This window comes from Schistocerca nitens, chromosome 2 (assembly GCF_023898315.1).
Source record: "Schistocerca nitens isolate TAMUIC-IGC-003100 chromosome 2, iqSchNite1.1, whole genome shotgun sequence".
NCBI classification, from domain to species: Eukaryota; Metazoa; Arthropoda; class Insecta; order Orthoptera; family Acrididae; genus Schistocerca; species Schistocerca nitens.
The window spans coordinates 686,058,083-686,085,839 of NC_064615.1; the positions used below are offsets into that span (position 1 = coordinate 686,058,083).

General features: G+C 43.6%; 1 protein-coding gene across 1 annotated transcript in view; it reads left to right on the plus strand.

Moving 5' to 3' along the window:
• Positions 1-27,757, plus strand: part of LOC126235254 (uncharacterized) — a 126,106-nt gene that overhangs the window by 51,138 nt on the left and 47,211 nt on the right. Inside the window, exon 3 of the mRNA XM_049943984.1 lies at positions 552-945. Within this exon, the coding sequence (XP_049799941.1) occupies positions 552-945 (394 nt within the window). The remainder of the gene's footprint in view (positions 1-551; positions 946-27,757) is intronic.

Sequence of the window (27,757 nt, forward strand, 5' to 3'; positions counted from 1 at the left end):
CACGCCCTGATTGGCTGAATTCTACGCTAAATAACTCGGAAACGGAGCAACGTATGGAATTTATTTCTTAACATTTATGTCTCAGTACAACCTGCCCTGTAACATCCCCACAAGCATTTCACACATTTTCTGACCACCCTGTAGAGGTAGCATGGCTCAATGTGTCTGACTTCCAATGACTTTTTGGGTCCACGCCACGTCAAGGTGCTGGACAACGCCAGGCAAAGGTCGTCGACACGACATTAGCAAGTTACCCATTACTTTTTCTTACCTTAGTGTAGTCTCCCAACGCACATAATGCGGAGTTACTTGGCATTAGTGTATCAGGAACGGAATGTGTAAATTCAAATGACTGCGGCCGAAAGTAAGCTCCCTCACCGCATTGTTATTCGTGAACATTCCTCCGGTACATTAGCTGCTCGAAATACGCAGTAGGAAAACTTGCTGATGAATCACCACTCCGTGAGCGTTGTCTCCTCGTCATTGCAAATGTCAGCAACCACACTCCTTGCCTGTAGCATTTCCTACACTCGCTTGTGGCTTTGTTGTAGGCAGCAAACGTGACCAGCCCGGCTACGGACCTGCAGTATTTCCTGTACTCGAACGCCAGTGAGGAGGTCCACCGCCACCGTTTGGGCGACCTGTTGCGCCTCTACCACGACACGTTGGTGGGCCTGTTGCGTCGTCTGGGCATGGAGCAGGCCGCGCACGCGTACACCGTGGAGGAACTCCAGCGGGACATGGACCGCTGTTTGGCTGCAGCCGTTGTCTTCAGCGCCATGAGTGGCTTCGTTCTGACTTCGGAGAAGTACGGCGCAGAATACGCACGGGCTTTCAACGACGTAGAAAATTCAGAGCAGGCTCTCGCGAAGACCTTTGATAATCCATACTCTTTGTCGTATATGAAATACCTCTCACCTATTTTCGACAGTAAGGGAATTTTGTAACTGCCCAAATCACTTACATTTCTCTAATAAATGTACTTATTATTCTGTACTTCGTTTATTTATTCCTTCCAAGCTGTGGTGATAACAGTGGACTATTAAATATGAAGTAACGTTTTTGCGAACTATTACGGTAATCCTTTTCTTTTGATTTTGAGCTAACGATATATTGATAGAATGAAGGTTTTGAAGAGTGCATGGCATTGCTGCTGGTCGGCAAGACTTAACGGAAGACCAACACCTCTGAAGTTGTCCATCGCAGTTCTGGACGAAACATTAGGATCAGAAGAGTTTCGTGGACCAAGACCTTATACGGCGAATGGTGTACAAGCGGGAACGATATGTTGTTGTTGTGGTCTTCAGTCCTGAGACTGGTTTGTTGCTGCTCTCCATGCTACTCTATCCTGTGCAAGCTTCTTCATCCCCCACTACCTACTGCAACCTACATCCTTCTGAATCTGTTTAGTGTATTCATGTCTTGGTCTCCCTCAATGACGTTTACCCTCCACGGTGCCCTCCAATACTAAATTGGTGATCCCTTGATGCCTCAGAACATGTCCTACCAACCGATCCCTTCTTCTAGTCAAGTTGTGCCACAAACTTCTCCCCAATCCTATTCAATACCTCCTCATGAGTTATATGATCTAACCATCTAATCATCAGCATTCTTCTGTAGCACCACATGTCGAAAGCTTCTATTCTCTTCTCACAATAATGCATTCACTATGCTGTTTGTAGTAGCTTACCCGCACTCCTATTTTTCAGCATTCTTCTGTAGCACCACATGTCGAAAGCTTCTATTCTCTTCTCACAATAATGCATTCACTATGCTGTTTGTAGTAGCTTACCCGCACTCCTATTTTTTTTTATTCATTATTAAACCGACTCCTGCATTACCCCTATTTGATTTTGTATTTATAACCCTGTATTCGCCTGACCAAAAGTCTTGTTCCTCCCGCCAGCAAACTTCACTAATTCCTACTATATCTAACTTTAACCTATCCATTTCCCTTTTTTAATTTTCAAACCTACCTGCTCGATTAAGGGATCTGACATTCTAAGCTCCGATCCGTAGAATGCCAGTTTCCTTTCTCCTGATAACGACGTCCTCTTGAGTAGTCCCCGCCCGGAGAACCGAATGGAGGACTATTTTACCTCCGGAATATTTTACCCAAGAGGACGCCATCATCATTTAACCATACAGTAAAGCTGCATGCCCTCGGGAAAAATTACGGCTGTAGTTTCCCCTTGCTTTCAGCCGTTCGCAGTACCAGCACAGCAAGGCCGTTTTGGTTAGTGTTACAAAGCCAGATCAGTCAATCATCCAGACTGTTGCCCCTGCAACTACTGAAAAGGCTGCTGCCCCTCTTCAGGAACCACACGTTTGTCTGGCCTCTCAACAGATACCCCTCCGTTGTGGTTGCACCTACGGTACGGCTATCTGTATCGCTGAGGCACGCAAGCCTCCCCACCAACGGCAAGATCCATGGTTGTTGGGGGGAGGGGCGGCGGGGGGGTAGCCGGCCGAAGTGGCCGTGCGGTTAAAGGCGCTGCAGTCTGGAACCGCAAGACCGCTACGGTCGCAGGTTCGAATCCTGCCTCGGGCATGGATGTTTGTGATGTCCTTAGGTTAGTTAGGTTTAACTAGTTCTAAGTTCTAGGGGACTGATGACCTCAGCAGTTGAGTCCCATAGTGCTCAGAGCCATTTGAACCATTTGGGGGGGGGGGGGGGTAACGATATACTTTTTCATTAATCAACAGATCTGTAACTACTTATTTACTATATCGTTTTCAACTGCGGGAAACAAATAATGTACCTATTAAGCCAAGAATGTCTTGGATTCAGTATCTGAAATATACAGGGCGTATCACATTAAACTGCAAAGACAATTATGCGGAAATTGAATTTTTTTTTTTTTGCAAACATACATTTTCTTAAATGGAACAATGCCTACTGACTATTTTTTTTTAGTCACCAGTCTTCTGACTGGTTTCATGCTGCCCGCCACTAATTCCTCTCCTGTGTCAGCCTCTTATCTCAGAGTAGCACTTCCAGCCTACGTCCTCAATTATTTGCTTGATATATTCCAATATCTGTCTTCCTCTATAGTTTGTGTTCTCTAAAGCTCCGCTGGTACCATGGATGTCATTTCCAGATATCTTAACAGATGTCATATTATCCTGTCCCTTCTCCTAGTCAGAGCTGCAGTCATGGACTGTGCGGCTGGTCCCGGCGGAGGTTCGAGTCCTCCCTCGGGCATGGGTGTGTGTGTTTGTCCTTAGGATAATTTAGGTTAACTAGTGTGTAAGCTTAGGGACTGATGACCTTAGCAGTTAAGTCCCATACGATTTCACACACACACCTTCTCCTAGTCAGCGTTTTCCACATATTCCTTTCCTCTTCGATTCTGCACAGAACCCCTCAATCTTTACCTAATCAGTCCACCTAATTATCAACATTTGTCTATAGCACCACATCTCAAGTGTTTCGATTCTCTTCTATTTTCTCACAGTCCATGTTTCACTACCATACAACGCTGTGCTTCAAACGTACATGCTCAGAAATTTCTTCCTCAAATTAAGGCCGATATTTGATGTTAGTAGACTTCTCTTGGCCAGAAGTGCCCTTTTTGCCAGTGCTAGTCTGGTTCTGATGTAGCAAAAATTCTTAACTTCATCTACTTTCAATCGTGATATTAAGTTAGTCGCTGTTCTCATTTCTGCTACGTCTCGTTATTTTCTTCTTCCTTCGATATATTCCCAATCTCTATTCTGTGTTCATTCCATTCAGCAGGTCATGTAATTCTTCTCCAGTGTCACCCAGGATGGCAATATCATCATCGAATAGCATCGTTGTTATACTTTCACTTTGAATCTTAATTCCACTCCCGAACCTTTCTTTTGTTTCCATCTTTGCTTCTTCTATGAACAGATTGATCAGTAGGGAAGAAATACTACAGCCCTGTCTCAGCCCGTTTTAATCCGAGCATTTCGTTCTTGGTCGTCTACTCTTATTATTTCCTCTTGGCTCCTGTACATATTGTACATTACCCGTCTCTCCCTATAGCTTTCCCCTATTTTTCTCAGAACTTCCAACATCTTGCACCACTTCAAATTGTCGAACGGTTTTTCGATGTCGACAAATGCGACAAATGTTATGATTTTTCTTTAGTCTTGTTTGCAGTATCAACCGCAACGTCAGGATTGCCTCTCTGGTGCCTTTCGCTTTCCTAAAGCCAAACTGATCGTCACCTAACACATCCTCAGTTTTATTTTCCATTCTTCTGTATATTGTTCTTGTCAGCAATTTGGACACATGTGATTTAAGCTAATTGTGCGATAATTCTCGCACTTGTCAGCTCTTACAGTCTTCGGACATGTGGGGCTGATATTTTTCCGAAAGTCTGATAGTATGTCGCCAGACACACAAGGTAAACCACATCAAGGTTAATAGACGTATTGTTGCTACTTTCCCCAACGATTTTAGAAGTTCTGATGGAATGTTATCTATCCCTGCTGCTTAATTTGATATGAAGTCCTGCAAAGCTCTATCAAATTCTGATTCTAATACTGGATCCCCTATCTCTTCTAAATCGACTTACGTTTCTTCTTCTATCACATCAGACAAGTCTTCCCCCTCATAGAGGCCTTCGATGTACTCTTTTCAACTATCCGTTTTCTGCCCTGCATTTAACAGTACTGCTCCCGTTGCACTCTTAATGTTACCAGCCTTGCTTTTAATTTCACTGAAGGTTGTTTTGACTTTCTTGTATGCTGAGTCAGTCCTTCCGAGAATCATTCCTTTTTCGATTTCTTCACATTTTTCATGTAGCCATTTCGTCTTAGTCTCCCTGCACCTCGCACTTACCTCGTTCATCAGCGGATAGTATTTCTATATTCCTGAATTTCCCTGAATCTGCATCTGTACTGAGCTATTCCTTATTGCTGAATCTATGGCCTTAGAGAATTCCAAGCATAATTCGTCATTCCTTAGTATGTACTTCAGTGTCGCCGCGCGGGATTTGCCGAGTGGTCTGGGGCGCTGCAGTCATGGACCGTGCGGCTGGTTCCGGCGGAGGTTCGAGTCCTCCCTCGGACATGGGTGTGTGTGTTCGTCCTTAGGAAAATTTAGGTTAAGTAGTGTGTAAGCTTAGGGACTGATGACCTTAGCAGTTGAGTCCCATAAGATTTCACACACATCTGAATTTTTGAACTTCAGTGTCCCACTGCTTTGTGTATTGATTCTTCTTGACTAATTTCTTAAACTTCAACCTACTCTTCATCATTACTACATTGTGATCCGAATCTATATCTGTTCCTGAGTACGCCTTACAATCTCTGTCTGACCATGTCGTAATCTAACTGAAATCTTCTCGTATCACCAGGTCTTTTCCAAGTTTACCTCCTCCTCTTGTGATTCTTGAACAGAGTATTCGCTATTACTAACTGAAATTTGTTACAGAACTCAATTAGTCATTCTCCTCTCTCATTCCTTGTCCCCAGCCCGTATTCTTCTGTAACCTTTTCTTCTACTCCTTCCCCTACAACAGCATTCCAGTCCCCCATGACTATTAGGTTTTCATTTCCCTTTATGTACTGTATTACCTTTTCAATATCTTCGAATACTTTCTCTACTTCTTCATCTTCAGCTTGCGATGTCGGCTTATATACCTGAACTATCGTTGAAGGTGTTGGTTTGCCGTCAATTCTGATATGAACAAACCTGTTAATGAACTGTTCACAGAGACACACACCCTTTGCCCCATCTTGCTACTAATAACGAATCCTAATCCCGTTATACGATTTATTGCTTGTGTTGATACTATCCCATACTCGTCCGACCAAAAATCGTTGACTTCTTTCATTTTCATTTCACTGACCCCTACTATATCTAGGCTGAGCCTTTGCAGATTTTCTAGCCTCCCTACCACGTTCAAGTTTCTGACGCTCTACGTCCCGAGTTGTTGGACGTTATCCTTTCGTTGGTTGGTCAATCTTTTTCTTGCCGGCCGAAGTGGCCGTGCGGTTAAAGGCGCTGCAGTCTGGAAACGCAGGACCGCTACGGTCGCAGGTTCGAATCCTGCCTCGGACTTGGATGTGTGTGATGTCCTAAGGTTAGTTAGATTTAAGTAGTTGTAAGTTCTATGGGACTGATGACCTCAGCAGTTAAGTCCCATAGTGCTCACATCTTTAGCACTTTCCTTTTCTGCAATATATGCGGTGCAAGTTTTGAGTGATGCATCCTGTATTTTGACATACAACATGTTGATTGAAACGACCATAAGCTGGGACATAAAAATTACCTCGATTATCTTAAGAACCTGACAGATGAGTCTTCAGATTTACAGGCAATAGAAGAACATTGCTAAATCGGCGGTGGAAGATGTTCTCCAAGAATCGTGGGAACGGTTCGTAATCGAATATGTTGTCCACGAAAGACAATCATTAATCTTCAATATAGTGAAAGCTCTCAACCAGGCAGACAGCGAAACAATACATATAAGTAAAGTAGAAAAAACGAAATGGGTCGAACAGTAAGATCGTCTCCGATATGCAGACGGCCGGACAATAAATGGGGAAACTGAATATGTACAGCCACGTGATGTGCGGCGGTCGACTTATGAACAAGAGACTTTGATAACCTTGAAAAAATTTATAAACAGTAACAATAAATTCCTAAAATACTATGGAACTCCTCTTCATTTGAGGCTGCTAGAACTATTCAGTATGTGGAGGAAGAGAAGTGTGATGCCAAACAACGGAAAAAGTATAAGTTATGCCGGTGCTTAAAAAGTAGGTGGAAAGAACTGCCAGAATCATACAGGGGTTATGCAGCATAGAAGGCTTAAGCTAGGGTCCTGAATAGCAGATTAGAAGTAACAGCCGAGTGCTTACCAAGTTAAGAATAAGTGCGTTCCGTAGAGGAAAGTGGACCTCAGATGCAGTATTTGTGATGGAACAGATCACTGAAGAACACGCAGAATTTAATCGAGAGATCCACTTCTTGATCAGAAAAAAAGGCGTCTGAGAAAGGTAACAGAAAATTTTTTAAGCATAATGAAGAAAATAGGGTTCCTACTCCATTTAATAAGCACCGTCATAAGCATGTGCGAAAATACAGCAACCACGATAGATATTACTGGAGGACTGGCAGCAGCTTTCATCACCAACTGGGGATTCTGAGAGGACTGTAACATGTGGCCTACTACAGCATGATCACATCCACGAATGAAACTAAAACAGTTACTTTTATAGGAAGGGAACCCATAAGAATAGAAATAATTGTGAATAATACTGTAACAGAACAGGTCAGCCACTTAAATAATGTGAGATATGACATACAAAAATACTAAAGGTATAGATAAGAAAGTAGCAAATTTTAGAAACATGTATGCGACAATATTCGGGTACTTTAGAAACAAGAAAAAAAATCACACGACTGAGGTATGTAATTTAATGACTGTTCCCACATAGCTTTCCGGATGAGTTCCAAGTTGAGGGTCGTTTACAGACGATAAGAAAGTAAGATCTAGGCAGATGAAATGAGATTTCTTAGGGCCGGAAAGGTTTTACCGGTGTAGATAGATTAAGTAACAGAGACATTAGGAAAGAATTAAAGACATTTAACGTAATAACCAAAACTGAAGGCAAAAGAAGCAAGTACAGTTAACACCTTGACAAAATGAATAGTCAGAAATTATGAAACAGTAGGCTGAAGAAGTCTGGGAAGACCAAGGAAGAGATGGGCGCTGTAACAAATGTGGCTAAGTGAAAAGCATCGTGCTGTAAGTAAATAAATACCAACTGTTTGCTTTATTTCTAGTGATAGTCGCTGAGTTACGTCTGTTTTCTGAAAATAAGAAAAAAACCTGTAGTTTTTTTTTTTTTTTGCAGACAGTGCAAAAAAGCTAACACTAAACGATAACACTTACAAAGAGACTTCGTTCTTACTGTCATTAATTCATACTCACATACAAACAGTAATGACCTCGCTGTCGATGTCAAATCAGACAAAAATAAGACAAACATTCAATTCACAAATGTTACCTTTTTACAATGGTACCTTATTATGAATACACAAGAACCTCATACTCTCATTGTAAAAACCACATGCTTATCAGTCGCATCTACACGTAATATTCGCTGTTGCATTGCTTAGATAGTGCACCATTTAAGAAGTCACTAATGAACAGAGGCTATGGGATTATTTAAAATTCCTAGTTTCGTAAGGGGCGACAAACGGACTGATGAAACTGGCGTTTTACAACAGAACTTTTACCGATCCAGGTGGCGTAGTGATTTCGCGAACTGGAGAAGCGGGACTTTTTTTTCTTTTTTTGGTCTATACTACCACTTCCCAAAATAGAACTTGCAGCAGAAGAGATTTCTTTCACAGTATCGAAGATGAAAAAATTGCTCGCAGCTCTTAAGGTATGCATTTTCGGCCCTAAGTTTACTGAGACTGTTTTGCTTCTAGTATCGTGTACGTTCAACTGTATGGGTATACGCCATTGATTATGATACACCCTGTATAAATGAGTTTACTTCGTTGACTTTCAAAGGAAATGTGTGGAAGGTGAGGACTGAAGTGAGGAAGTAAGTGAACTTCCGCCGTGTTTAATGGTATTCCTTTCAACAACATCCAGTTTGCTGTAGATGTTGATCAGTAGGTATCAAGGGATATCGTGGTGAAAGAAGAAACAATTTCTTGGTACAATATTTTCCGTCAGATGCGATAAAGAAAGGATTATAGGTTATCTCTCCACATGAAAATCCGAAACACCAACTTATGACACGTTGCCACTTACAACGGTCGACGTATGGGAATAACACCTTCAGTAAGAGTGACATGCAAATTTGTAATAAAATGTTTTTGCAAGGCTGATGATTAAGCAGAATTGAACGTGACTCTTAAATATTTAGGTGGTACAAAGAGTTTGAAATGGCAACATCAGCACTGGGTACGCTCCCAACCAAGGTTGCTGTTCTTCATTAACTGTAAGAATATTGCTTTACTGCTACTAATGGGAGATGAGAGGTGTACTTCACATCACCAGGCGGCTTGCATGATACAGCAAGATCACTTTTAAAAGATCAAGAGTTGATCTTTATAATTAATATGTTACGTAACACACGACCATACAGTCCACTGTGTCTCATAAAACAAAGATGCAAGAAGAGTTCGTAAGTGATGCATCTCTTTATGTCATTAAAGCCGTCTTTCTGTATTAGAACTTTGTTACAACCGAACATTAAGCATGTAGTTTGACCATTTAAGGTGATGGGGAAAAATGATTAGGGTTTGGCATCCGGCAGACGAGAGGGTTGCCAGAGGCAGGGTGCTAGTTCGGATTGGAGAAGAATGAAATTGAAGATCTATACTGGTTTCTTGAAGGCAATTATCCAGACGTTTTACTTGTGTGAGGGGGCGACAATGCTGTCCTAGTTTCCTGACTAATCATGAAGAGTGTTGTTGGTGCCGGTATAGGGCGGGTTTCTCTCGCTATCCCATCCCCCATTTCCGTCATTCTCGGTCCATGAACGTCGGGAGTGAAGTTGCGCATCATGCAGCCTATTGCGCACAGTTGGAGTCGTAACACGACGTCCTGTGGCTCCATGAAAAGCATTGTTCAACGTGGTGGCGCTGTTGTCAGGGTTCTTTCGAGCCAAAATCCGTACGTAGCGGTCATCCACTGCAGTAGCAGCCCTTTGGTGGCCTGAGCGAGGCATGTCATTGACACTCCCCGTCTCTCTGTATCTCCTCCATGTCCGAACAACATCGCTTTGTTTCACTCCGAGATGCCTGGACACTTCTCTTGTTAAGAGAACTTCCTGGCACAAAGTAACCACGCGGACGCGATCGAACCGCGTTATTGATCGTCTAGGTATAGTTGAACTACAGACAACACGAGCGTATACCTCCTTCCTGGTGCAGTGACTGGAGCTGATCGGCTGTCGGACACCCTCCGTGTAACAGGCGCTGCTCATGCGTGATTGTTTATAGCTCTGGGCGGGTTTAGTGACATCTCTGAACAGTCAGAGGGACTGTGTCTGTGATTCGATATCCACAGTCAGCATCTATCTTCATGAGTTCTTACGGGGTGATGCAACACATTTTTTGATGTATCTATATACAAGTTCATTTTTGCGCTGTGGAGCAGTAGTCAACCCAAACGACTGCTGCTCGTCATGTCTTTCATGGGACACTCAGAGTTGATGGAAAGCGTCGATTTGTTTCATGTTGTGAACGAAATTATTTTTAATGTGGAATTGTATACTTGGCAGCAAAAAAAGTGGGTCACTGCCGAATACAACCAACATAACGTAGCTGTGTTGCAGGTCCTCTGAACACCAAAACCCCTTGGGGTACAGTCGTTTGACTACACACAATGGGTACCGCAAGAGACTACTATAGACCAAAGGTCTTTATGGCAGTCAGTCTAAGTGTCAACTAATATCGTCATACAAAACATATTAGAAAACACGTTATTAGCGATGAGACACCCCATAACACTCATAAACTAACCTTAATTACAACAAGTGACATTCCAAAAGTTATGAGAAACCAGATTATTTTACATATATCGTACAGTAATCATTAGTCAAAATTAAATACTTGAGACAATATGTGGAGTTACAAAGCTGTACGGCAATTGGAAAATAGTTGTTCGCTCTCTAAAAGGTTTTCCATCCACATGCTGAAGGTCGCTCAATGGCGAGTGGCTCTGGAAACTTTATATTGGACGAACCAGTAGAAAAACGCTATTAACGGCAACAAGCACTCTAAGGAAATCTCAACATTAACAGCGAATCACCAGTAATATCATTGTTCTCGTAACACATCAACAGCTACGTGTACACAAATTTGAACTTTAAATGACATGACCAACGTCGTAGTTCTGGACCTGGATACAAACCCAGCACCTATAGCCATTGCTAACCAAGCTAAGCTTGGTTTGTGCCTTATTGACACCCGATCACTAGGCTTAAAGAGACGTGAAGTATAGGCGTTTGCACCAGTATCAGTTATCAATTCAGGTCCTGAAAATAAATGACGAAAATGTTTGTACTGAACTGGGAATCCTGTCATAACAGTTACCTTCCTGGGAACTACACCCAACGACGTTTAATATGGTGTCATTCACAAGGAACAAGGTATGCTCTTGTTTCAAATTGAAATGCCATTATATAAAACTTGTGACAGGGATGCGAACCGAGCACCTATTCGGATTGTTAACGAAGTACAGTCATGCTCAAAAGTATCCGAAAGACCTGAATTGCATTTCGCCTGATTCCCATACAACCCACATAACGCAGCTGTCTAGCAGGTCCTCTAATCGCTCCTTGGTACAGTCGTTTGACTATTGAAAATGGTTCCAACAAGTCACCACGAGAAAACACTGCTCTGGATCGCAATAACTCAAGATGTAAAGTAACACCACGATACTACAAATATCAGGGAACACCTCATCACAGATAAGACTGTCCTTAAGGCTTGTAAGCTCACATTTATTGCAATAAATGACATACCTGAAATGTTAGCACTCTCATTATTACGTCAGATAGGTAATGCACGTAGTAAGTTCGTCGTATTCATGATTTCCTCTTCAAAGTAACATACCATACTTGTTATTTAACACAGAATGTCATTAAAAATTTACGTTATTCACGAGCAGCTAGTTGAGAATATGTATCAACTTCAAATGACACGACGAACGGCCTCGTTCTGCATATGGATTCAGACCCAGGTCATGCAAACTAAGATTTCGTGACTGACGGAAATTAACAGTCATTCCTGACTAGGCGTAAATACAGTGATATACCTCGATTTTAGACAGTATCAGTTAACAACAAACATCAACTTCAAATTACATAACGTAAACATTTTTAACGGGCGCGAATTCCTACCCAGCACATATTGTCCCTGTTAACGAACTACAAGAGATGTTAAATTTTGCTTCTTCACAAGTAACTTACTTGAAATGCAGTGAGGTAAAGCTTTGTGTTGGACAGGGATTCGAACCCAGAACCTAATCGGATTGTTATCGAAGCACAATCAACTTTGACATACGGGATTTTCTCGGCAGTAGCTGGATGTATTAAGTGAAATGACGAGACGAAACATTAATTTTTCCTTCCCAGGACTCCAACCCGGCATGTATCGCTGTTATATTCTAGAGAAAAGGAACGTTAAGTATGGGTTTGTTACACCAGCAGCGACATGTGAGCATGTTTGAACTAGAAATAATATGACGAAGAGTTCAAAGCTGACTGAGAATCGAACCCCAAACATATCGTTGTTGACTACACACAAAGAGACGTCAGCTACCGAATTTTTCTCCACCAGCTGCTCGGAATAACATCCTTGAACTTACAGGATCTCGCAAATAGTTCTGTTTCTCACTGGGAGTCAAAAAAGTCATATATCGTTAGTGTTGACAACGAATCAAAATGTTGTTGTTGTTGTGGTCTTCAGTCCTGAGACTGGTTTGATGCAGCTCTCCATGCTACTCTATCCTGTGCACTCTTCTTCATCTCCCAGTACCTACTGCAGCCTACATCCTTCTGAATCTGCTTAGTGTATTCATCTCTTGGTCTCCCTCTACGATTTTTGCCCTCCACACTGCCCTCCAATGCTAAATTTGTGATCCCTTGATGCCTCAAAACATATCCTACCAACCGATCCCTTCTTCTAGTCAAGTTGTGCCACAAACTTCTCTTCTCCCTAATCCTATTCAATATTATACTGAATCGGATTTGTACAGAAAATTGGGGAACCAGCTACCTCAGTCAATATTAGTTATGTTTTGGATGAGTAAAGTGTTATGAAACCATCGGGAAACCACTCTTTTCAGAACATATAAAGGGCGAATTTCGTCCTCTTTAAAAGACTCTGACAGAAAAGTGAGGAACCAGCTGCTCCAACCTCATTCCGCCTTACATATCAAAAATTTTTGCATGAAAACATATTCACGCTCTTTTAACACATATCATTGTAAATGCATTTACCAAGTCTCTGTTTTAGCATTCATACTCAGAATCTACCTCTTGTTGCCTCTGCCTATATGTATCCTTCCACTGGTTTTCAGTATCTCAAACTGCAAATGCCTCCTATCTCACGCAATCACGTTTTGTGTTTCTTCCTCTCTTCCTCGCTGTAACTGACTCAATCACACCTCTAGAGCTAAAAAATTCTGTGGGGGTCCAGCTTATTTTTTTCCCCTGTACCCACATGTTTCTAATTTCGATCCAAAAGGAGCCATCCCCTATACCAACATGTTAAACTTCCCTGGTCTGGGAGGCTCCAGGCCGATTTTTCGATGTGTCCTAAGCGACAATTTCTTTTATGTTCGGTCAAGCGGGTGTTTACACTTCTTTTTGTTGTTCAAATATATACTTGTCCACAACTGCATGGAATTTTGTATACCCCAGGTGTTGCTAGGGGTTGTCGGGCGTCTTTTGCAGTTCCTAAATATTCGTTAATCTTCTTGGTGGGTCTAAAGATTGTTTCGATCCCATACTTGGCCAGAACTTTCCCGATACGGTCCGTGACTTTATTAATGAACGGTAGGAAAACTTTCCCAGTAGGTGACCGTTATTGCTCTGGCCTTCTGGCTTCTTTTCTTCTTTGATGGAGGGCTCGATCAATTTCCTTGCTGGTACATCCGTTTTTCATGAAGGCTGACCATAAGTGATTTAGTTCATCTTGTAAGTAAACAGTCTCGCAGATTTTGCTGGCTCTGTCCACCAATCTTTTCATGACACCTCTTGTTTGCCTAGGATGGGTTGATTCCTTACGGAGGTATCGATCCGTATGAGTGTTCTTTCTATTGTCGCTTGGGACACATCGGAAAATCGGCCGTTGCTGAGCAAGTCTTTCGAGATGGGAACCACGAAATTAAATTTAATGAGACAAGCTTTCTAGCACGAACATCCCATTATGATGCACGCATTTATAGAGAAGCAATAGGGATTCGCAGACACCATAACAATTTTAATAGAAAAGAGGAAGTCTTAAAGTTAGACAAAATATGGATGTCGACGTTGCGCTGGCAGAATCACAATCGATTATTCTTAATCGAGAATGATGACGCCTTCCAAAGATAGGCATACCGTCCGCATCACGTGACGAATGGTGGTGCCCTCTATGCGCTCTATAAATGCGAGAGTACCTGGAGCCTCAGTGGCAGAAGCCGGACGACCTCTGAAGATGTCTCCCGCAGATGGAGACGAAACTTTAGGTGGAAATTTTATACATCGAGCACGGCCTCTCAGCCCGGAAGCTTTAACTGAAGAATATATCTCTTGTCGAAATCAAGCACAGCCAACACCGAAAGATTAGTGACGGCGGTCTTAACAGCCTCAAAGGCACACTGCTGACTTCCTTCCCACGCAGAGCTCTCCCCTGCGCAAATTATTAAGAGAAGCAGCAGGCTGTGCGAAATTGGGAACGAATTTACAAAAATAATTAGCTGTTCCTACAAGCCCGGACACCTCCTTTTTACTCCTAGGTGGAGGAAATTTCTTTAGGTCCGCTGTTCGTTCCTGGTCGATGATAATACCATTACCTGAAACGAGGTGATCCAAAAATGAGATATGGCGTCTGGAGAGGGTAATATTGGACGACTTCACTGTTAAACCAGCAGAACGAAGTTTGGACATCACCTGACCAAGGTGAGAAAGGTGTTCCTCGAATGAATGGCTACAAATAACCACATCGTCAAGGTACTTGTAAACACATACAAATTTCATGTCCCCCAAGACACGATCCAATAAACGTGAAGGAACAGTGGCTCCAGTTGCCTAACCCAATGGCACTCTATTAAACTCATACAAATTCCAGTATGTGCAAAAGGCAGTGACATGCTTAGATTCTTTGGTCAGGGGAAACTGGTAATAGGCTTCATTCAAGTCGAGCACGGTGAAACAACTAGTCACAGAAAACCATGCAAAACAGTTGTGAAGATCATAAACAGAGAGTAATTCCAAAACTGTCTACTTGTTTAGAACCCTGTATTCAGTTACCGGCCTATAGTCCTGTCTCCGAGTTTCAGGGGACAAGGAACACTGGTGAAACATACGGTGAAGCGGAGGGCCTAATTACCCCATCCCGCAATGTAGCACTGATCTTCTGCTTCCAATTTTTATTTTAGGTGGTGAAAGACGAAAAGGGGTCTGTCGAACTGGAACGTCATCATCTATACGAATATTATACTGAATCGAATTTGTACAGCTCAATTTGTCCTACAAGAAATCCGGAAACTCCTGCAACAGTTAGAACTGTCTCGCCTGCTCCACCTGAAGATGACCAACTGCAAACTCCCGCTTTCGCAACTTGCGGCATTAATGAGGCTCGGACCGCGACAAGAGCATAGGGCTATCCTCTCCAATGGGGAGAATTTAAAGAACAAGGTACCACTCGCAATGTCAAGTGCCGGCCCGGTTAGCTGAACAACATCGCAGTAGAGCTACAAGGTGATTACCAAGTCTCTGACTACGAGAAGTCTGACCGACTATGAGAATATACAAACGGATAAACTACCGCGTAGCTCGCTAAACAGAGGCAACTCTTGCCCTTTGGCCGCACGGCGTCTCTCGGAAGATGAACTCATGGGAGACAACTTGTTCAAAACGTTAAAATGTGTGTGAAATCGTATGGGACTTAACTGCTAAGGTCATCAGTCCCTAAGCTTACACACTACTTAACGTAAATTATCCTAAGGACAAACACACACACCCATGCCCGAGGGAGGACTCGAAGCTCCGCCGGGATCAGCCGCACAGTCCATGACTGCAGCGCCTTACACCGCTCGGCTAATCCCGCGCGGCGGAGACAACTTGCACAAGTGGCAAATCTCCAGATACCATTTGTAATCAAGCAAGGAGGCCGAATAGCCTGAATCCAATAACGTGGAAACTGATTTCTATCCAACGTGGGCACAAACATAAGGAAGGGAAGATCTTTCCACAGCACAAATACGCGTACGACGAAACGGTTATTTCCTCTGACACGTTCGACCTCCCTCCTTTGGCGTCAGCTGTTAGGCATGGGGCATCTCACATCAGGGTACGCTCACACAAGTTGGTAACTCGCATCGCAATGGATACAACGCTTACGAACGGACCAATCAGATTCGGATCGTGGTTTGTTACCCGGCAGAATAAAAGGTGTCGCTGGTACACTTCCATCTGATCCGCGCTGCTCGTCAGGAAAGTTCAGTGCCTCAATTGACTCTAGCAATTGCTGAAATTCACCAAAATTAGTTTGGGGGCGTGCCAGCACCAAGCGAGATCGATCCTCTGGGTGCAAGTCTTCTAAAATACCCCCATGTCCAGTGCTGACACAGCCATATGCTCTGGTGCAACATACTGGCGCAATGTCTCAGGAGAGTACAGCACTCGCCAATGATACCTGTGATCAAGCTCATTGTGAGTACGTGGCGACGACTTTCTGTCTATAATTCGAGCCCTGAGGTGTCAAATGGAATCCTGATGCCTCAAGGTTTCACAGACCAAGATAGTGTCGCTTTTGTTAATGGATAAAGCAACGATATGATCAGGTGGTGCAGTATGCGCAGGGCATCACCATGAGGCTGAGATCGGACAAGCAACCACAGCATTTGCTGTACTTGATGCAAATCACCAGCAGACGACTCAGATATACTGTTAAGGAGATGCAGAATAGGGTTGGGCAATTTGGCGAAGTGATCAGAGGGAGAACTACCAAGCCTCGGGCACCGGGGCGCTTATAATCAAGGAGCTGATTACGACTTGAAACTTCCTGCTGAGACTCGGCAATCTCGCTCTCTAAACTCGGGGATGCCACCCTAACCTGCAAATCCCTTACCCAATTAAGTAACTGTATACCCCTTGCATCTCGGGATTCTTAAGTTCAACATGACTGAACTCCATTAAGCAACTCCCCCAATGTGCTAGGTGCGCCCGGATACTACAAGACTGCTTTTAGGTTGGTTGGCTGCCCTCCAGAAAAGACTCATTGCGTTGCACCTCATCTAACGCTGCTGAAATAAAAGGAAGAGTGTCCGAAGAAAGGCAATGCAGACTGTCCACTGCTGCGAGGAACTCGGCTGCCAGTTCTGGGACGCCACATTTATAGGCAAGCCACGAACCATTAATTCATGTTGCAAATGCTCCTCTTAAGACGCTAAATCTCGGAGCACCCCTGGAATCCATGATAGGTAGTGACCTCCCGAAAATAACCAAAAATATTAATACAATAACTCAAGGAATGACAAATATATTAGTACAATAACTTAAAGGAACGACAAATTACGTCGAAGGCTAGACAGTTCTAACCCTCCCTGCAAAACAGAACATAGCCAGCCTTTGTGGCTACCAATTGAGATCGGGATTAATTTAAGGAAAACATGCGGAAAGGTATCCCACCTTGTTGCGTCATTTATCGTTCCCAAAGAAAAACGGTTATTTAATAACAATTCTATCACAACCCAACTAAGAGTTACAAAGTTCTTAAAATAATCACAATGCATAAGGACATTTGCATTACACACAAAATTACAAATGATACTCAAAGAACATGTTAAATACAATGATGGTCCAATTACAAACATTAATTGAGTAAATAAACCAGCGGCGGCACTCTACCCGCGCGACTAGCGTCGCAGCTGTGGGCTAATCCCACAACAGGACTCGCATGTAAACTCAACAAACGTCCTAATCCGGAGACACCCCCGCCGCGACCTGATATCAAAAGACAATAAATGGCAATAAACTATTGAACTTGAGGCTGGAAAGGAAGATCAGCAGAAGCGCATGTCGCCTGCCAACACCCAGGCTTTGTGGGAAGACGGGAAAGCCGCCGAAGCAGAAGGAATACGCGTCCTTGCTCCAGACCAGCAGAACAGCAACGCGTCAACCGCAGCCGATGCAAGCTGTTACCATACACCAAACAACAACAGCAAACAAATTTCATAGAAAGTAACATAAGCAACAGTACTTAAACGGGCAATTAAAGATAATTTTCAAGAAAACCAACTATTAAAACTTCAGTATAGGAGCGGCCTGCTTATAAACATTGCAAGTTAACCTTCCTAGCAATAACAAGAAACAATGAACAAAGTCATCTATAAGAATATTTACATAGTAATTCCAACAAGCTATACCTTTACTGGGGCCTCTTAGGGACTAATAGACATTGTAATTTGGACACGCAGCAAATGGCAGATGCCCGATTAAAATGTACACGTATAACCAGAAGGGTTCCTCAACAAGGAGTAAGTCTGTGTGCAAACGCAAGCCTATACACAAACACACACACACACACACACACACACGTGACCCACCTTTAGCATGAGCCCACACAACTTTAGTAACAGGCCACAACCAATAACTCACCCCAGGAAGGGCAATGAAGCCCACAACCATTAAAAGCTCAATGATAAAAAGCATTGATTTCAGGTACCAGATTATTATTGAAAAATACCAGCGTGGCGCTTCAGAAGCCTCCAGATTGACGCACAAAGCCCCAAAACAAGTCACTGCAAGGCGTAAAGGAACCAAATTCCTGGCCAGCTCGCACCGGGGCAGAATTAGTAGCCTTTTAGTACAGTACTTATTGAACAGTCTTCACATATAATTTCAAATAAATGCCAAGGGGGCCAAAATTCTTACGACTCTAGGCATCCATCGGATAATACTGCCCTCCTGCTCGTGGCTGCTAACAAGGTGTTCAATACATCTCTGCGAATTTAGCACACCACAATTAACTGATGCACTTCGTAACCAGGTAGCACGCGACGAGAGCCGCTCGTTGCCCGCTGAAGTCGCCGGTAGTAACGGTCAACGCCGCAGGAAAACACGGGCCCCGTGGCCGAAGGGTCGACTCGCTGCAATCGATAGGACGCCGAGTAACCAGGCACAGCCCGTCCAGCTCCGTGTCCCACACCCCACTCTCTGCACCACAGCCCCAATGGGAACACATAACCAAGCAAAGCCGATACGTCGAGGGCCAGAATGGACGTACACACAAGTGGCGCCAGTAGGATTGCGCGCGCGTCCTTGCAGAAGCCGTCTCGGCTCAAGAAGAAAGGAAGGAAACAAGGAAGATTGGGTGTCCAAATGGTCCAAATGGCTCTGAGCGCTGTGGGACTTAACATCTGAGGTCATCATTCCCATAGAACTTAGAACTACTTAAACCTAGCTAGCCTAAGGACGTCACACACATGCATGCCCGAGGAAGGATTCGAACCTGCGACCGTAGCGGTCACGCAGTTCCACACTGTAGCTCCTAGAACCGCTCGGCCACCACGGCCGGCAGATTGGGTGTAACGTCCCGTCGACATCGAGGTCATTAGAGATGGAGCACAAAATCGAATTGTGTAAAGGGTGGGGATTGAAATCGACCGTGCTCTTTAGCGACTTAGGAAAATCTCAGAAAGCCTAAATCAGGGTAGTCGGACGCAGGTTTGAACCGTTGTCCTCCCGAATGCGAATCCAGTTTGCTAACTACTGCGCCAATTCGCTTGGTATAACTGGACAGTACAGAAACAATGTTTGAATATCCTGCAAAGGTCATTTATTCGCATCGGATTGTAGCATGGAACCGTTGTTGCTACATTCGTTCATCAGCACTAGCTCGTCTTCCTCGAGACCACGTCGCGCTACGGAAGCGCTCTGATGGCAACGCGACGCTGCGCGGGACGGCACGAGTTAGCGAACGATTCAAGGCGGAGCGGGCCTATGTGGCTACGCCGTCCTACGTCCAAAAGGGAGGCAGCTGATACCAGTACACAATAAAAATAAGTTTGCCGATATTTTTGTTGCAAAAAATAGTCAATGAGAAAAAGCTACATCAACTACTGGGTTCAGTTTTTCGGTAGAGATTCTCCTTTCCTTCCTTGTTCTGTGCGTTTCGTTCACTATACAGGGTGGAAAGTATTTAAACCGACAAACTCTGGTAGGTTGTAGGGGACATCAAAACAACTATTTTTCCCTAATGTCATTTTTCCTATGAGGGGTATTTAAACCAGTAGAGGAAGACTTATCTGGCGGCAAATTAATTAAACCAACAAATACTTTCCCATTTTTATGACCAAGAGAAAACACATTAACACAACCCAGTTTCAGTTATAGTAGATTTTCAAAAATGTCTCCATTGACACATAAACAAAGGTTACACCGTCAAATCATGTCCTCTCAGACATGGGCAAAAACCCCACGAGTATCCTGAATTGTTCCTGCTGCTGCTGCTATCCGGGCAACCAGATCCTCTTCTGATGCAACAGAAGTTGCGTAAACAAGGTTGCGTATCTGTCCTCACACAAAAATGTCCAGAGGGGACATATCTGGGGATCGAGCAGGCCATGGTACAGGACCACCTCTGCCAATCCACGTTTCTGAGAACCGTCGGCCAATGAATCGACGCTCACGACGACTGAAACGTGCCGGCGCCCCGTCATGTTGGAACCAAATGCGTTGTCTTGTAGGGAGCGGGACGTCTTCCAGCAGTTCTGGCAATGCTCTGGCGAGAAAATTGTAATGGTGCCTGCCATTTAATGGCCTAGGTAGCAGATACGGCCCAATTTAAAAGTTGCCAACAACACCGACCCACACATTAACGAAGAACCACACTTGTTGAGCGCTAGTAACTGTGGCATGTGGGTTATCCTCACTCCAAACATACGAATTGTGCATGTTGAAGACTCCATCACGCCCGAACGTTGCTTCATCGGTAAACAAGACAGAGGATGGAAATGTAGGATGCATTTCACACTGTTCCAGGTACCACTGCGAAAACTGTGCTCTGGTTGGATAATCAACTGGTTCCAGGTTGTGGATACGCTGTAAGTGAAATGGACGTAACAATTACTCTCGAAGGACTGTTCTTACATTCGTCTGATTCGTCCCCATGTTACGTGCAATTGCACGAGTGCTGATAGAAGGATCCCGCTCCACTTGCTGCAAGACAGCTTCCTCAAATTGCCGCGTTCTTACCGTGCGACGGCGTCCCTGTTCAGGTAATCTGCTAAATGACCCGGTCTCACGCAGACGTTGGTACACAGCAGCAAAGGTCGTATGATGTGGGATACGGCGATTAGGATATTGTTGTTGATAAACCCGCTGTGCAGCTCGAATGGTTGAAATGGCTCTGAGCACTATGGGACTTAACATCTATGGTCATCAGTCTCCTGGAACTTAGAACTACTTAAACCTAACTAACCTAAGGACATCACACACATCCATGCCCGAGGCAGGATTCGAACCTGCGACCTTAGCAGCCTTGTGGTTCTGGACTGAAGAGCTTAGAACCGCTCGGCCACAGCGGCCGGCAACAAAATTAACGAAAGAGGGAAAGTTTAAAACTGTATTTTGAACAAAATCCTATACAAAGAATGTAAACCATGCTGCTTAATATTTTTTTTTATATGTACATATTTGTAGTAATTGCAAATGAGGGAAAATTTTAAATTAAATGCTGAAAAAATATCCTATACAAAGAACGCAAGAAACTGTGTTTAATAATTGTGAGTTATCTATCAATTATTTTGGCAACATACTCCCATTGACAATATGACATTAAGCGGTTATTGTAATGTTCTTATTTCTCTTGACCCTCATCATGCAACGTCCCTGCACAGTACTGATCCAAATTTCTGCTCTTTTAAGTTGAGATACACACCGCAAACCACGTCCACTTCTAGCCAAAATACCAAATAAACTGATCGCGGCCGCTTCACCGTATCGCGCATCGTCTGAAGCCTCGCGCATGCGCGCTCTTGTAGGATAATTTGACCGTTGGCGACTGTTTGATATTTTCGCGTGGTTGCCACGTCGCGTCGCGTCGAAGACTACACCCCGAATGGTTGGCTGCCTGCGCTCCCTCCAAATTTCATTGTTTTCTTCGACTAAGAAGCATACTACTAACGGCACAAAATAAAGCGGACGATTTCAGTCCACGTCCTGTACCTTCGACGTCTCACCATCGAATTCTCGTAGACTCCGTCCTATTGTTGTAAACCCAGTCCAGTACAAAAGGTACATTATAATTCATTTGGTTAAGAAGGAGGGCAACTAGCCAGTGGCCAGCATAGAATCCAGTTTACTACTAAATCACTTAAGATACTTCCTTGCGGTGTTCGTTAGGTACGAAGCACTCCGTGCACAGTCAGTAGTGTGTCAGTCTCTACCTGTTTTGCAATAGTGACAGAGCGAAAACACTGCTCATTCTACGTTACGACAGTAATTATTATATAAGAAGGTTGTTGAAAGTAAACATTCACCTGTATATTTCCTTAACGCTGATGTTTTCCTAGCATACACACATGCTAACAGCATCGTAATTGACTCCTAGTACGATTGATAACTCATTATTTCATCAGCTAATCTATAAGTTCTCGGCTACTGAAAAGCAAGAAAAAACGTAAAAAATATAATCAAACTGATCCCAGCATGAACATAACAATTCACACACATAAGGACAATGTCTGTCTACAGTAAACATACAAAGGTTATAGTGAGACCATTTGGGAACGATATTCATACGCTTCGTAGCAGAAATAAAGAAAACTCCGCGTTCTATGTTTTGCTCTGTATCAGTAGACTGACTGCTGCTCCAAAGCATATCTAAGGTGTTAGTGAATACCGTTAACCGAGGGGGACGAGGAGGGGGGAAGGGCGCATGTACCACCAGTGGCCGATAACGTGAGCTTTCTGAACTGGAGCCGCCACTTCTGTTTCAAGTAACTTTACAGCTGTCCTTTTAGAACTGAATCGGTCCTGTTCCAGTCTTCATACGATGGTGATATTTCACAGTATTAGCGATCGAAGTCCAGTTGTGCGTGTATCAGTTGTACACACTGGCCATTCAGCCACAATGACTAACTTGTTGGCGTAAAGTCAAGCACCGGCACGACGGTCAAGAAGGTTAGAGCAGAGAGGGCTGTGAGGTGACGTCAGCCAACGGTACGCTGACTGGAGGAGGACAGCGAACAGCTGTGGCCTCTAGACGAAGAGAGCCTAAGAGCCACGCCGACTGGCCGCGCGCCTAGCTTCAGTCAGGAACCGCGTTGCTGGTACGGTCATAGGTTCGAATCCTGCCTCGGGCATCGATGTGTGTGATGTCCTTAGGTTAGTTAGGTTTAACTACTTCTAAGTCTAGGGAACTGATGACCTCAGATGTTGAGTCCCATAGTGCTTAGAGCCATTTGAATCTTTTTTTTTTTTTTTTTTAAACTGGCCGCCGGCAACTTGAAGACTAGCCATTCTATGAGATCTACAGCAGCGATATAGAAACTGTATAATTTCACTTGTATTGCTTGCGACCCATCATTGTAAATGCTTAAAGTTAAATATTGACATTTATCTTACTATAACAAAAATTAATTAGCATGATTTGCCTGAATCGTTGTCTGGCGATCCTGGAAAGCATGATTTCTAGGCAACCTATATTACATGGGTGGGCAGGACAGAACACTGGCGACAAAACAACCCCTGGCCTCGCAGCCAAGGAAATTTTCCTTTGTGTTTTGCTGGCGCCTTCATTCTCTCTTGTCTTTTCTTTGCCGGGATGTTTACTTACTTTAACAGTCTCTTATAGTGTTTTTGCTAATCAGTGTTTTGAGGTGGGCGTTGCCGAAATTTTCTTTGTTTCTGCACTTATTTTTCTTCCTTGCCTTGTCTGTTTCCCGGGTTCGATTCCCGGCGGGGTCAGGGATTTTCTCTGCCTCATGATGACTGTCCTTAGGTTAGTTAGGTTTAAGTAGTTCTAAGTTCTAGGGGACTGATGACCATAGATATTAAGTCCCATAGTGCTCAGAGCCATTTGAACCATTTGAACCTTGTCTGTTTACTGCGTTTGTATCTTCCAACCCACCTTACCCACGCCCTGCACAGGCGCCTTAACTGCAAGCGATAGATGCAATGCAGCTAACACAGATGTTTCAGTTTTAGACGCCACAGATCGTATCTCTGCTCAATACTGTATAATGGCTCATGGCAAATCAGATGACTACACTGCGGGAGGCGCCTGTAGCAGCTCTAAGCGCTCTACCGCCTTTTCGCCAGTTTCATGAACAAGAAGAGGAATGGTTCGAGACGTTTCAACATTCTGAAGCCCATGTAATTGCTCACAACACACCAGGTACTGTGAAAATCCACTATTTCTTGCCAACAGTAGGAACCTCAGTCTTTCAGCTCGTACTAAAACTGTTCCCTAACGCTACTCCGTGTGAACTTTCGTATGACCAGGTTGTACATTCGCTAAGTATTATGAACAGCAAGAGAATGTGGTAGCAGCTAGGTACCAGTTCTTTAATTGCCAGAAACGATCACAACAAACTTATCGTGAATGGGTAACAGAGTTGGAGGTTATGATAAGGAAATGCAAATTCAAATGTGCTTGTGGTGCTCTTTGTTCAGATGTAATGTTGCGTGATGTGATCATGTACAATGTAACTGATGTCAGACTTAGAGAACAGATTTTGAAACAGTCTGATCCATTATTTCAGCATGTAGTGCAAATTCCAGATCAATACGATTCAAGTGCCATGTCTGCCGATAAAATTGAGCAGCCAGCAGTTTGTTGGGTTGAGTTCCTTGCTCGCCACGGGTCCATTAGGCAGCAGCAGCAGCTTGCGTGTGCCATGCCGCATAAACAGCTCTCTAAACAGGCAAACAAAATAAAACTATGCCCTCGGTGCTATTCATGGCATAAACGCCAAAACTACCCATCCTGGCAGGCAAGGTGTTAGGCTTGTGGCAAGAAAGGACATGTACAATACGTATGTTTACAATGGAGCAACCATAAGACTTCTGCACCCCCACAAAAGTCCAGTCACAATTCTCATGTAATAAATGCAGTGTATTAAATGCCTGCAACAGGAATTAGCAAACCTAGCAAGCGAACAGTTTCTTCTGTGCTACGCTATTCCAACAAACTTTTTGTTCATTTGTTTCTTTATTGAAAACCTGTGAAATTTCAGTTGGACATGGTGCATCTGTTTTATTGCTGAGTCGTCACACATATGAACTGGCTGGCTGTGAGCACTATGAGACTTAACTTCTGAGGTCATCAGTCCCCTAGAACTTAGAACTTCTTAAACCTAACTAACCTAAGGACATTTCACACATCCATGCCCGAGGCAGGAGTCGAACCTGCGACCGTAGCGGTCGCGCCGTTCCTGACTGTAGCGCCTAGAACCGCTTGGCCACCCCAGCCGGCACACATATGAACTGTTAGGCTCCACACACCTGTCTAAAACTAGCAACACCTCACGGCTTATAATGGACAAGGCAATCCCGTTCTTGGAAAACGTACTTTGCCTGTCATGTGTCGCTCGCATACACGAATTGTCACTTTCACTGTGCCACAATCACACGATTGTGAGAACTTATTTGGCCTTGATTCTTTTGATTTGTTTGACCTTACCATTCAGGACAATGTGTTGTCAGTGTCTGCATTCAATGCTAAAGACAGTGTAGCTAGCTTGCTGAATGAATTCCTGGAACTCTTTTTTGAAGGTTTAGGCATGGCTAATAATTTTGTTACACGTATTACTATGAGAGACTATGCTCAGCCGAAATTTTGCGGGCCAGAACTATTTCCATTACATTACCGGACAAACTCGCTGCTGAACTTAAGGAATTGCAAGATAGTAGAGCTATTGTACCAGTACAAGCTAGTCAATGGGCAAGCCCTCTGGTTTTACTCCCCAAATCTTCAGGTCACATTCACCACTGTATTGACTTTAAATCTACAGTCTGTGATTGATACTTATCCATTGCCACGTTTGAGGTATCTCAAGGACAGATTAGGCGCTGGTCGTTACGTTTCAAAAACTAATTTGCACGACACATATCTTCAAATGCCACTAGATGAAGAATCTCAAAAAGTGTGTGTTGTGAATACTCAGTTGAGCTTGTTTAAATATTTACGTTTGCCTTTTGGCAGTGCTTCAGCACCCGCCATTGTCAAAAGGTATTTTGAAAAACTGATTCTCAAGTACCAATCTCTTTAAACTATTTGTACTATATTGTTGTAAGAGGTCGCACACCTGAAAAACAATTCAAATTTGCGTGCTTTTTTTCGTGTGTTATCTGAAGCAGGACTGAAGTGTAAACTGGACAACTGTCATTTTTTTCAACCTGAGGTGCAGTACCTTGTTCATGTCATAAACAGTCAACATGTACATCCTCTTCATTCGCATTTGTTAGCCATACGCGCCCTTCCAGTTCCTCGCAATGTCACGGAATTGCAATCACTTTTAGGGAAAATAAACTATTATATTCGGTTCATACCGAATGCTGCACAAATCACAACTCCATTGCTTCGCTTGAGTCGCAAGGATGTTCCCTTTGTTTGGACAGCTCAGTGCCAAGAAGCTTTTCAATAACTTAAAGATGCATTGCTCATTGATCGCTGGTTAGTTCACATTGATCCTGATAAACCAGTTGTGTTGGAAGTTGACGCTTCCTCTTACGGAATCGGTGCAGTGTTTTCGCACAGAATTGGTGATAAAGACAGGCCTATTTATTTTGCATCAAAAATGCAAACGTGCCACAGCAATGCCTCTGCGACGTGCATGGCGACGTCGCTGGCGGCGCAGTGTACCAGTGCATCGCAGTTTGAAGGCGATTGATATTGACTTGGCTGGGCAGTTTAATAAACAGCAATTGATTGGAGGTCCAAATGTTTTTCGTGGACTGCATCTGAACTTCACTTGTGATGTTCAGGCTGTGTTTGGAGGTAGTACATGGCTCACACTGGCTGTTGTATGGGGCAACCAAGCAGATTATGGTGGCCTTGAAGCTTTTCCAGATGCTAACATTTTGGCATGGAAGACATGGAGTATTGCTGAGGCTACAGGACTCTTGGCTAAACAGCCATATGGTACTCTTGTTCCAAGCATGCCATTTGTTTTGACTACGAGAAGGAAGAAGAAATTAAATGCCGATGAGTACCTGTTTATATGGGCGAAAGTCGGCAATGGCAATTGTAAAATAAAGATCAACGGTGACTGTATGATTTATTATAGACAATAAAGGTACCTCTGTCCTTTCCTTATCTCTATTCCTTATCTCCCTCTATGTTTATTCAAAAAATGTTTTCACTTTTTGTTTTGGTGGCCGTGCCGCTCTTGGTTGCTCGCTAGGCGGGTGGCCTTAAGTGGGACTTCGCCGCTGGACGAGGCTGCCGGGCAACACCTTCGTTGCAATTTTTGAGCAGTTCGTACAGGAACCGGCTTCGTCGGCTGAAACAAGGACTGCAATGGTTTGTGATGTGTTACTAGGTAGAATTTTCTGACATACAAATAGTGGTGGAATTTGGTGACACCATACACAATAGCCAATAACTCTTTCTCTGTTTGTGAATAATTTCACTGAGCTTTGGACAACTGTCCCAATATCAGTACGAGATTGTGTACCGTACGACGGTTCAACTTGGTAATGCAGAAGCACTTTCACGTCTTCCGATTGGCATCGAAATCACAAGAAAATTATAACACAACTGGATAGCTTTGACAAGAATGTTTAAGGCGCTTCACGTTCGAATCACAGATAAATGGTCAACATTGGACGTCACAAAAACTTGGTACTGTTATGGCTGAGAAGACTGGTTTACCCTTCGGCGACACAAAGAAATTGAAAAGACTTTGACGCTTCTGCTGCGTCTTGTTGTCACATCGATGCTCATGATTCTGAATTGCTTCAATCCTTTCCTCTGAACTATCGGAAAATTCCGCAGGCCACGGAAGGTGATTCAGATTTGAGTATTTTGTTAAAATACTTTCGAAGATCTTGGCCTCGCTCATTGCCTACCGTAGAGAACTCTGTA